At 40.7% G+C, this 13,030-nt stretch overlaps 1 protein-coding gene across 3 annotated transcripts in view; it reads right to left on the bottom strand.

Moving 5' to 3' along the window:
- Positions 1–13,030, bottom strand: part of LOC149318943 (dual specificity protein phosphatase 13B-like) — a 32,516-nt gene that overhangs the window by 18,278 nt on the left and 1,208 nt on the right. The window contains exon 1 of one of the 3 annotated variants that reach the window (XM_089510748.1): positions 12,871–12,957. The exons of the other annotated variants lie outside the window; for them this stretch is intronic. Within the exon in view, the coding sequence (XP_089366874.1) occupies positions 12,871–12,905 (35 nt within the window). The 5' untranslated portion in view covers positions 12,906–12,957. Of the gene's footprint in view, positions 1–12,870; positions 12,958–13,030 lie in introns of those variants that run through there. 3 annotated transcript variants of the gene reach the window in all.

The following is a 13,030-nucleotide window of genomic DNA, read 5'->3' as shown; positions in this document are numbered from 1 at the left end:
ACCCACCATTGTGTTCTCTTAGTGTTCTCACAGCTACTGTATAAGACTCTGATGGAGAAGGTGAGAACTGTAGCAAAGAGAATAAAAGCAATGAACTAAGCAGAAGGAAGTGTTTGTATGCTATAACCAGCCTACTTCATATAACTGCTGTTTTAAATGAGATGCCCCCACACATTATATCACAAGAAGGAAAGTATGGCCATCCAGATATTCTTGGACTGCAACTCCTATCAGCCATAATCAGCACAAGTCAGTGATGCCGCAAGTCCAACAAAATGTGCAGGGTTACATTTTGCTCATCCCTGGTCTAAACATTTTGGTAGAAGTTGTATCCTTTGTGCCAAGTTTCAGACAGCTTGTGATTATGCCACAAAATATTTGTTGTTGTTGTTGTTGTTGTTGTTGTTGTTGTTGTGGGCCTTCACGTTGTTTCTGACTTGTGTGACCCTAAGGTGAACCTATCATGGAGTTTTCTTGGCAAGATTTGTTCAGAGGGGGTTTGCCTTTTCCTTCCTCTCAGGTTCAGAGAATTTGCCCAAAGGCACTCATGGCCGAGTGGTGTTTCAAACCTTGGTCTTCAGAGTCGTAGTCCAGTGCTCAAACCACTATATCATGGTGTCTGTTTCTCTGGCCAGTCATGGAAGGGAGAAGAAAGGCCACTCCCTGCCATGTGGAATACATAATTACATCACTGTTAAAAGATTTCTATCTAACCTTTGCTTAAAGACCTCCAAAGATGGAAAGTCTACCATTCTCTGAGGTGGTCTATTCCACTGTTAAATGGCTTTTACAGTGAAGAAGTTCTTCCGAATGTTTAGAAGAAATCTCTTTTCCTTTCATTTGAATCCATTGGTTTATGCTCTAGTCTCTGGAGTTGCAGCAAACAAGCTTGCTCCATCTTCTATATGGTATCTTTTCAGATATTTAAAGATAGCTATCATGTCACCTTTCAGTCTTACATTTCCCAAGCTATACCCCTAAGTCATTTGTCATAAAGCTTGGTTTCCAGATCTTTGATCATTTTGGTTTCTGTCCTCTGGTTTGGTTTGTATCCCTCTTGAACTGTAAGGCCTGGAACCGGTCACACATTTCAAGTGAGATCTGATCAAAGCAGAAAAGAGTAGCACTGCTACTTCCATTGATTTGGACACTATACCCGTATTGATACACTCCAGGATTGCATTGGCTTTTTTGGCTGCCTCATCACACTGCTCACTCATGTTTAGCTTGTGGTCTACTAAAAGCCTTAGATTCTCTTCACATGTACTGCTTTCTGCATTTCATTTTTCTTGCCTAGCTATTAGCTTTATCTCTGTTGGGATTCATTTTGTTAGTTTTGGCTGAGTTTCCAATCTCTTTCGGTCATTTTGAATCTTGTTTCTGTCCTCTACTCCCCCTAATTTGGTGTCATCTATGAATTTGATAAGTATGCCTTCTCTTTCATCATATAAGTCATCTGTTAAGATGTTAAACAGCAGTCTAGCCCACAATTTGTCAGCTTGTCTGCAAGAATACTATGGGAGACTTTGTCAAAAGCCTTACTAAAATGAAGATAAACTACATCCACAGCACTTTCCTGGTCTGGTATTGATGGAAAATTGTTTGGTCAGTAGTTGCTTGGGTCCTCTTTTTTGCCCTTTCTGAAGATGGGGGCAACATTTTGCCTTTCTCCAATCCGCTGGGACCTTTGTTGTTCTTCAAGAACTCTAAAAAATTATTAACATTGGCTCAGAAATTATATCTGCAAGTTCCTTTAGTAGTCTTGGATGCAGCTCATCTGGTCCTAGAGACATGAATTGATTTGGAACAGCCAGCTATTCCTTTATTACCTCTTTACCTATTCTGGGGTATAATACATGATTTATTCTATTTACAGTTAGAGAACTGTCTTTCTTTTGGGAGAACAGTGAGGGGGGAAAGGTATTAATCTATCTGGTCTTCTCTCTCTCTCCTTTCTTAGCATTTCACCATCCTCTCTACACAGTAGCTCTATTCTTTCCTTGTTTTTCCTCTTGTATTGAACATATCCAAAAAAAACCCCCTCTTTTTATTATTTTTAATCTCTCCAGCAAGGCTGAGCTCATTCCAAGCTTCAGCTTTTTTTTACTTTCCCACTGCAAGTATTGTTTATTCATTCATCTTCGTCTTGGGTGGTTTCTTCCTTCTTCCATTGTTTATATGTGTCTCTTTTAAATCTGAGCTTATCCAAAAGTCCATCTCAGTTTCTTTAGACACTTCTCACTGTTCTTCTCATTTGAAGACTGTGCCTTCAACCTCTTGCCTTCAACCTCTTGCCTTTAAGACACCCCCATGCATCATGAGCTACCTTCCCTTCAAGCATTTTTGACCATGGCATCTCATCCAGTATTTATTTAAGCTTACTGAAATCAGCTTTCTTGGAGTCCAGGGTGTGTGTTTGACTACATTTGGCTTCTCCTCTGTGTAACAAATCCTAAAAGGACATGGTCATTCCTACCCAAAGATCCCATTAATTTGACCCCATTGACCAGTTCACCTCTGTTGGTTAGGATCCAATCCAAAATAACTGATCCTGTTGTTACACACATACACAGAGAAACACACACACAGTGTTCCAAAAATCTTATTGTAGTAGTAAAAGACTTTGCTGTTTCCCCTTCAATCCAGCAAGGAGAGAAATGCAATAGGAACCCAATTCAGTTGCAAGTACAGAAGCACAGAACTCCTTTGATGTTTTCCGTTACTGTTGTTATAATATATTTAGGAATATCGAAAAACACCACCCTCTGGAGTAGAAAGCTGCTGCTGGATTTGCTTTCTCTCCTCAGTGTTGTTAGTTAGGGACACAATATCCAGAGCCTCTGCTGGTGGAAGATGAGGACCAAAGCGTTTCAGCTGTTTTTGATTTGATTCCTAGTGTACAGGATACGGTCAGCTCCAGAATGGTCATAGCCACCTGTTCAGCTGGGGGGAGGTGAATTTGAAGCTGATTAGAATTTGACACTCATTTGCATTGCTGGGCATTGGGATGGATCAATGGAGCCTTCTCGGATAGCAATGACACAATCTGTATGCTGCCTCATGGAATCCCAGATGTCTCCCATAAATCATTAGCATACAGCCCTGCTGCAGCCAAGATGGTTGCGCATAGCATAATGCGCTCAGAATAATCAATCAAATTAGCACAAAGGTCAAGCCAGCACAGAGGGACCGGGGATCAGCTAGTTCATCCTTGTCGTGCAAGCTAAACTATGCAGTAAAACAGATGAAATCTCATCCTGCTTCTTCCCACGGCCATTATTCATTATGAAGTCTGAGAAGTGAGAGGAAAAAGTGGGACTGAAATCAGGGCAATGTGATGGGAAAGAAAATGGCCTGAGTCCTTCTGTGGAAGTGTGAGGAGACAGTACTAGATGTCTAGGGGAAGTCAGAGGGCCTTGGTCACCTCTGAGCTGCTAATACTAGCTGCCATAGATGGGATGAGTAGCAACAATCAACAAATGGTGTCTATAAGTTACAAATGCAGACTAGACTAGACTTGTTTGTTTGTTTATTTATTTTATATATACAATTTTATATCCTGCTTTTCTCTTTTATGGGTCCCAAAATGGGTTGCAACTACCATAATCCCAGAGTCAAGCAAAATAAATTTCCTGGCTCCATTCCCACTTACAGATAAATCGGTGTGTAATCCAAATCGATGGATCGATTTGACAGCGGAGCGTGGTTTTCACTACATTTCCCCTGATCGCATTTTCTACCTCCAAAATAATCCACTTGTGGTTCCCATTCACAAATGAATCGATTCAAAATGATTCGGTTCCAGCTGGCCGAAGGGGAAATTTGAATCGATTCCAATCAGCATGTGATACACACTTGCGCAGATTCGATTTATTGAAAAAGAAGCGGGGGAAAATCAATGTAAGATGCAGGCTAAATGGGTCTAGCACATGGTCCCCCTCTTGGAATTGCTTCAGCAATTTGGATTAAGTGAGAACCAGGGTTGTTTGAACTGGTTCAAACCAATTCACAATTCGGTTTAAAAGGTAGTGGGAATGAGGCCCCTAAATCCTTCTTTTCTAGCTCTTCTCAAAATATCTTCAAGTATCTTCTTTGACTATTTGATACCACTATTTGACACGTAGTGGCATCTGATTTTAGTAGTGTTTCAGGCTTTCTGCTTTCAGGGACCATTTTTCAACCATATCAAATTTCCAGCAAGGAAATTCCCTATTGTGTTTGTAGGAGCCCACCTTTCAGTGTGCATTTATATCCTGTAGTGTATCCTTGGATTTTAGTATTGCCCTCACTGTAAAAAAAAAAAAGACAGCAGAGGATTCCAAGGCAAGAAAATTGTCCCTTGGATCTCATGCAGAACCCTTTTAAAGCCTATTCCTATGGCTTCACAGCCATCATAGTGAGATCTTAGGTCATGAGGCCATTCAGGGGGAAATGACCTGACTTTGTCCTTGAGGAATTCATATGACAAAGATTTTGGCTAGATGCACAGAATGACACTGAGAGAGTTACAAATCCAGCAGTTGCATTTGACCAAGGTCTAGTAGCCCTATGAAATATTTTTATAAGACCGAATGACTTATTTTCTTCCTTTTGCTGGCAGCTAGACAAGTGGTTGGCAGCAAGTGAAGGGAAATTAAGAACCTCAACATAGATTTATAGTACTGTAAAATCTGGAATTTTCCTAGCCTTACTAGAAAAATGAACATGTCAGATCAAGCCTGCAAGCAGACAGCAGAGTTGCTCCATCGATGTCTCACAGGGACTACTGGAGAGGTCTGTTTGGACAAAATTCAAAGGTCTTTCTTTGATGGACTCTTTTTGTGATTAACTTTATTCTGTAAACAGATTAAGATCTTCAGCTGTTGTAAATTGTTTTCAGGGAAAAACGTTGATTCATGTTTTTTGCTTGTTAATCGTCTGATTTGTGATCTTGGCTGGCATACTCTATTGCAGTTCCAGATTTGTAACCTAGAGTTATGGATCTATGACAACTCCACATTTGGTAATGCTTCAAATTCAATATTGCCATGATTGTAAATGCCCTCCAAACTCAGCAGGCACACCAAATGATGGAGATCTGTTCAACTACCAATCCGGGCAGAAAGGGGATGGCATTTCCATCCTCCTCCAACCCGCAAGTGAGGCTGTGATAATCAGAAGTAGGCCCCATGTAACAATTCCTTGTAGTAGACTTGCTTGGTAGCAAGAGGAAGGTTTCAGCCGCATTTAGCCTTGAATGGCAGCTGAACAGAACTCCTTTGCTCATCGTGGCTGCTGGTTATTAAGGTGAGCTTTGGGGCTCAAGCCAGAATATGTTACTTAATTATTCATTTGTAACTAAAAAGATTATCACATGAGGACTCACTGTAGTTGAATCACCAGGGAAAGGTTTGGCAAGTGCGCACGTCAGTAACCCTTTAACACTTTCCCAGCATTAGGGAATCATGAGCTCCCTCTAGCATCTCTGAATCTTTCAGGGAGAGTGACTTTTCTATAAACGGAAATTTTGCATCAATAGAAAAGTCACTCTCCCTGAACGATTCAGAGATGCTAGAGGGAGCTCACGATTCCCTAATGCTGGGAATGTGTTAAAGGGTTACTGACGTGTGCGCTTGCCAAACCTTTCCCTGTGATTCAACTACAGTGAGTCCTCGTGTGATAATCTTCTAAGACATTTATCACACAGAGGCCTGTTACAGACTGCCAAAATAAAGCTGCTTTGGGTCTCTTTGGAGGTATGCTATTTAAATGATGCCTGGGTCCTAAGAGTCACGCCAAAGCCATACTCCATTCCTAAGCACTGGAGTGCAGCTTCCGGATTCTTCGGATGCATGCATCATTTAAACAGCATACCTCCAAAGAGACCCCAAGCAGCTTTATTTTGTCAGTCTGTAACAGGCCATAGTTTATCCCATGCAAAAACGGGATTTAAAACTGGAAAATCCCACAAAAGCAGGATCGTTTTCACACAACGTCGCACATTAACACACACACAGAAAGTGGACAAATCCTGCAAAAGCAGGAATGTTTTCACATGACATCGAGGGCATTGAGCATTAAAGTAAAAATAACCTGCACAGAAAGTCGACAAAATCGGCTGCTTTTTACTTTTGGGATTCTCCTAAAAGTAAAAAGCGGCCGATTTTGTCCACTTTCTATGTGTGGGCTATTTTCACCTTGATGCTCAATGCCACCGATGAGTTTGAAATTGATTTTTCTAGGATTTAAATCCCATTTCTACATGGGATTTAGGCACTTAGCCTCCCGTGTGATAAAGCTCTTAGTCAGTGATATAGGATATTGGCACCTTTAAAAAAAAAAATCTTAATAAACTGCTAAGGAACACAGGACAATGTGACAGTTACTGGATACAATATCTTTGACTGCATATAGTGGTTGCGGCTTTGATATTTGCAGATTTGATTATTCACAGATTTCATTAATATGTTCTCTCTAGGACTGTCTATGTCCTCCAGTGCAACTCTGTGGTCAACTTTAACTAAAAGTTGCACTGAAAGGCCATTTGTAGCTACTCCAGTGCCATTCTATGGTCTGTGTATGTTGGACATTGACCACAGAGTTGCACTGGAGGACCTAGAGATTCCTAGAGAGGTGTCCTCTCAGGTAAAAACAGTGTTTGTGTTATTTTTTCCATATTCACAGAGGTCTTGTTCCCCTAACCCTAGCGAATATGGAGGGACAATTGTATTTGCTAAGCTGCTTCGATTGGAGAGGCGGGATATAAATAAAAAATTATTATTATTATTATTATTTGAAAGAACACAGCTATGATTTTAATCTCATTCATTTTTTATTTTTAAATAAACATAAATAAATTTTAAACATCTAATTCATTTTAATGGCAATTAACAATCACTAACTTTGTCTGGCCCTCACTCATATTTTAGCTTGATCATCTGCCTCATGAGAATTTCACCTTCCTTTTAAAAAGAAGGTGATAGCTTGTGATTATCAGTTTAGACTTAGCTTTCACAGAGAAATAGAGATTTCATTTGCACTGAGCCAAACGCAGTACTCTGTTTCCTTTACTGCTACAATCAAAACCGACAGAAAGTCATATGAATCTTCTTACCAGCTGTATTTGCCAAAGAGGATAGCAGTAGGTAACCTGGACCAGTGTTGTCAGGCAACATCTGAACAGTTGCCCACAATTCTTGTAAGAACTGAGTGTACCCAAACTGTGGTACAGTAATGTCACATAAAGAAATTCATCTGCTATATAAATATTCCTGGTTTGGTTCCCATCTCTGTGGTTAAGCCATTCTCTGCTATAAATCTGTAAAACACAGGCAGTCTTTCTCTATAGACTTACAGGGAGAGAGAAAGAAAAAAAAATGAGCCGCCATTTGATTTCTTCCTTTTGCTTCCTCTGAATAATTGCTCAAATCCTTAATATTTCATTCCTTTGAGATATATTTACTAGAAGGTTTTGTGTGGCAGCGATTAAGGCTGTGTGATTAAAAAAATATTAGAAGCAACGAATGCTTAGTATCAAGGGGGAAAGAAATCAAGAAAACGGAGCTGCAAATTTATTACAGCAATGGCAACATGCCTTCCACCTAGCAAAGCCAAGATCATACTAACAGATGCAGATCATAATTACTTGTGTTTCAAAGTACGCCTGGGACTTAAGCTTTCTCCTCCTGCATCACAGAGAGCAAGGGAAAGGTAGAACAAAGAGCAGAACTGAGGTGGTGCTAGTGATGTTGATGGTGGTGGAGGAAAGGAAAGGAAAGTTACAGAACTAAGAAGGAAATACCATAAAAGAGTGAGGTTTTCTAGCTTAAGGGAAAATATAAAAGCCTGTAAATCCATCATAAAGAGAAGCTTTACTTTGGGTCTTGGCTGGAGCTGTGATAAATTCCCCCGCTTAGTGCTCACGCTATCCTGCCAATGTTATGCTCCCTAGGTGAAATCCAGCACTTCAGCTGATATAACATAGTGCAGGGTAATGGTTCAAGATTCTTGGTGAAAAATCTCACATCCGTAATAAACTTTGGAGGGAGTCTTAGGAATGTCATTCTCCTTCCGCCTCTGTATCCTATGTGCAATAGGCGAATAATAACCTATCCTACATCTTTGTTATGAATCCTGAAAGGGTGTATATAAGAGGCTGTGGAATTTTGAAATATATAAATATTAGGCATGAGTGCAAAACTGGTAATAAAACTGCCTTCACTCTGTTTACTTTCATCCATCCTTTCACTGTAACTCCCCCAAATTCAGTGAAGGTTGAAGTCCATTCTGTAGTTGACAAACAGAGTTCTCAAAGTGACCTGATCTTTTGATTCATTCCCTGAACACACTTTTCATTTCTTCTCATAGATTTTTAGACTGTGCAGCACACCCCCTTGTTTTTTTCCTCTCTGCCCTTGTTTTTAACTTGATCGAGTTCTTTTACTTGACCCAGAATAAGAAAAGGCCTTTCATCTCTGTGGCTGGTCCTAGACATATGAATTCCCTTCTAGAGAGGTCCATTTCACTTTTGTTTAGACAGGTTTTAACCTGTTGTGCGGCTTGCCACTGATTTTTTATCCACTAGTCGTTTTTATCAGCAAGCCTTTTAGTTTTTGGTCTTAAATATGATTTCATTTCTACACATTGCTATATAGCTATATAATTAATAGCAGTAAGGTCCTTGGTGATAACTGGAGCTGCAAGAATAAAATGTAGAGAGGCTCCTGTACTTTTAATGGTTGTGTAGAAGAGGGATTTTCAACAGCTGTTGCTTATCGCACAACCAGGTAAGACGCAACACTTGCTGAAGTTCCCTCTTCCATACAACCATTAAAGATGCAAGAGCCCAGTTTTCAGTCTGGCAACTCTAAAAGCCAGCTTGGAGGAACATATGGAGATATGAATGCAAGATGGAAGGTAGTACAGTTGGCCCTTCTTATACACGGCTTTTTTATACACGGATTCAAGCATCCACAGTTTGAAAATGTTACAAAAAAGTATAAATTTCAAATCTCATACCTTGATTTTCCATTTTTTATAAGGGACACCATTTTGCTATGTCATTATATTTAATGGGAGTTGAGCATCAATGGATTTTGTTATCCACGGGGGATCTTGGAACCAAACCCAAGCATATAAGAAGGGTCCGCTGTAATTCTATTTCCCCTTGGATATTCCTACTGGGCAATTTAGTCAGCACCATCTCACTTCCTGAGATTTTAAGGCCAAAATCAGAGTCTGAGGAAACCCATGTGATATCATAGTTCTTGTGATGTCATAGGGATAGGATAACAAAGGTTGGGAGACAAGTTTTGTCATCAAATGATGATAGGAACAGGCCCGAGTGCCATGGGTCCAACATATGGGTAAAACCCTGCTAAATAGGCAATATGCCAATGAGGAAATTTGTGTGTGTGTGGTGGGTGGGTAGAACATGTCTCAAGAGTCAAGCATGTGGCAAAACGTGCCCAGTATCTGCAGCAATTGCTACCATTCATGGTAGAGCTTACAGCTCACATGGCCCTACCTACAGCAGACATGGAGAGTTTCTCACATAGCTGTTCAGGCTTGTGGGAGGCTCACTGCCAACTCCAGAAAGTGTTTTTCCCCACTGGCTCTGAGCCACTGCTGCCAAGGCTTGTACAACAAGATAGCTCATGAGATGCAACACTGGCATCTACTCCCTGTTTTGCTCTATAAAGTGCATGCATTCACAGTCCCTCTCCCTTTTCCCCTTGCTTCTGCCAGTTTTCTACACGGACATTGCAGAAGCACAAAACATAGACAGACATGGTTATGCTAAACCACAGAAACCTGCCATCAGCTGATAATGGGTGGAGATGAATGTCTAGTATGTAAAGCCACTTTACATACAACAATCAGACTTTCTGTACATCTGTTTCTGCTTGCCTTAAGATTGGTCATCTGCTTGAAAATCTGGAGAAACACAGCAATTCCATGGGACATCAGCAGGTGCCTCGAGATATATCAACGATACTAAACTTGAGGCACTCCCAGATACCACTTAAATGAGAGGTGCTAAGATAGAAGCCTTCTTAAAAGCCTTGTTCTCTGATTTGCTCATTGCAGTTTTTGAGAGTGAGATATTCTGCATAACCTTACAGCCATTCTATTTCTTATTGTTAACATCTAGAATTGCCATGCATGTGGGTTTGATGCTGAGATGACAATTTTGGGATTTCCTTCTCATAGCTTAAAAAAGTCTTCCCCTCTCCAGCCATAATGGTCAATGTCCATGCTATCTGCAGGATTTGGGGGTTGCAGTCCAATAAAGTAATATTTCTAAACATATATCCTCCAGTTGTTTTGATGTAGCAGAGAGAGTCCTAATTAAACCTCTGTAATCCCACTTTTTCAACTGTTTTCTCCCTCCTCCTATCATTTCTCCTCTTTGTCCTCAGCTTACTTCAAAGTGCAATGGTAGTTTGCTCTCAGTTAACACAGCAGGAGAGAGAGGAGAGAAAGGGGCAGAATCTTGCTCTTCCCAGTAGACAGATCTTACCGCATTTCCCCATCACTGGATTTTCCCGTTCTTGATAAGCTGCAGCAGAAGCCTGGGTTGCATATGGGCTGCATACTTCCCAGCGATGGGAAAATGTGATAAAATTCACTTTCTTAAAGTTACATCCCATGTCTACTGCGGGAGCAAAGGCAATGAGATAAACTCATAGAATCATTGAATCACAGAATCATAGAGTTGGAAGAGACCGCAAGGGCCATCCAGTCCAACCCCCTGCCATGCAGGAAATCACAATCAAAGCATCCCCGACAGATGGCCATCTAGCCTCTGTTTGAAGACCTCCAAGGAAGAAGACTCCACTACACTTCAAGGGAGTTTGTTCCACTGTCGAACAGCCCTTACTGTCAGGAAGTTCCTCCTAATGTTGAGGTAGAATCTCTTTTCCTGCAGCTTGCATCCATTGCTCCGGGTCCTAGTCTCTGGAGCAGCAGAAAACAAGCTTGCTCCCTCCTCAATATGACATCCTTTCAAATATTTAAACAGGGCTATCATATCACCTCTTAACCTTCTCTTCTCCAGGCTAAACATCCCCAGCTCCCTAAGTCATTCCTCATAGGACATGGTTTCCAGACCTTTCACCATTTTAGTCACTCTCCTTTGGACATGCTCCAGTTTCTCAATGTCCTTTTTTAATTGTGGTGCCCAGAACTGGACACAGTATTCCAGGTGGGGCCTGACCAAAGCAGAATAGAGTGGCACTATTACTTCGCTGGATCTAGACACTATACTTCTATTGATGCAGCCTAAAATCGCTTTGGCCTTGTTAGCTGCCACATCACACTGTTGACTCATGTTCAACTTTTCCCACTAAAACCTTTTGCCAATTTGATCACACTCTGATGTTGCTTGGCCCTTTATGCTCCAGTTTTAATATGTGAAATGTTGGATGGTATGCAATCTCTGATTCTTCCCCAGACCTATATGCGTACAAATTGTTTATCCCTGACAGTTCAGTGAGCTGACCTGGTGTCTCTTGCATACAATTAGTGTTTCCTCCAGGTCTTCAATACATGTGTACTATTTATTTAAGCAATGCTAATGAAAAGTGTCCATGAGCTATGGGGAAGAAAGGGAGTGCTGGTGTGGCATTGCCACACTCAAGCCTATGGAACTGGGTGGTCCATGGTGAGTGCCATTTTGAGCTGTGAGAGGGAAAGCAGTAGTAGTAAGGTCTTTTATCAAATCCTAAAGTCATCAATGGAGACAGGGAGCCTGAATGTTTGCTACTTTGCTTGTGAGATCCATTAAATCTATCTTGTGAATTGCTGAGAAATGTAGTTCTGTTGAAATGTTACATTTTGGATATGTGAAGTTACTTTCACTCAAGCAGCTTTTAAAAATAATAATTTCCCTGATGAAGAGGTCATTGGTGGCTGGTAAGAGCTAACAGCTGCAATTTGAAATGACTTTTGTCTGGGCTGAAGGAAATAGCTTTCCGTTCAAAAATATTGAAGGAAGATAAAAACCATGTTCAGCTTGGTCCAGCTCACTTGGAGAAAGAAATCAGAGAGGGGCTGCTTGCTTTTGTTTGGTGAGCAGCTGCTTGGATGTCTGCCTGCTATATCCTGTTCAACGTGTATCTGTAAATAAACTGTGAATTGGAAAAGGAAAATCACCAGCACACTCTAAAAGCTCAGCCCTGAAACTTTCAAATGTTTTGGTGGAAGCAAGGTGAATAAAACCACATTTTACGAAGACAGGGAGCATTAAGTAGTCAGACGGTGACTTTTTAAACCCTAGTATGTTTTACTAAAGAGAACTGTTTTAATTAACTCAGTGAAGAAGGAGAATCTGAGGTGCTTGTATCAGTGTACACAGAATACAATGGTAAGGTTACCAGAAATTAGTCTGCGCTGTGTATTTTTAGTCAGTTTACATCCACAGCATACCTAAAACAGGATTTGCAGGCTTACAAAAGAGAACATTTCTTCCCCAAAAGTTCTGCAGACTGAAGTCATATTAAGCTTTCTTCTAACTAGACATGTATTCAGCTTCACAGCAAGGGACATTGTCCCTGTATAGTCACCGTGAGATACAGCTTTTCAAATTCTCTGTCTCTCAATCCCCCCCCTCCAAGTCTACATACATGCACAGACACAGAAACATCTAGATCTGAAGCAAACTGGTGGAGATGATTCTCCTTTGGATTCTTAAATGTCAGCTTTGCATGCAGGAAAGCTGCCTTTACAAATCTCAGTGCTAAAAATGTCAAAAGTTGGGTGTCAAACTGTGATATTTAAATTCAGAATAAACAGCCACATTTAAGGAGCGGGCCTGCGAAAGCTCAAGTACAAAAATCTCAAAATGTTCAAAAACATTTACAACCAAAAATGGCTGGTGCTGAAACTCACGTCATACTAAAAGACTGTGGTAAACTATGTGACATTTCAAATCAACAGGTGAACATCATCTGTACTCATGCCTGCAGTGCTATGGACTCTCTGCTCCAGTCTTTCTCTTTCTCCTCTTTTTCGTCTCTTGAATTCGTAACTCTAGCTTTATTCCTCATAT

This window comes from Sceloporus occidentalis, unplaced genomic scaffold, assembly GCF_023333645.1.
Source record: "Sceloporus occidentalis isolate IW3139 unplaced genomic scaffold, rSceOcc1.0.p SCAF_2, whole genome shotgun sequence".
Lineage (NCBI taxonomy): Eukaryota > Metazoa > Chordata > Lepidosauria > Squamata > Phrynosomatidae > Sceloporus > Sceloporus occidentalis.
The sequence above is the reverse complement of the archived record's forward strand: the minus strand, read 5'-3'. Positions and strand labels throughout refer to the sequence as shown.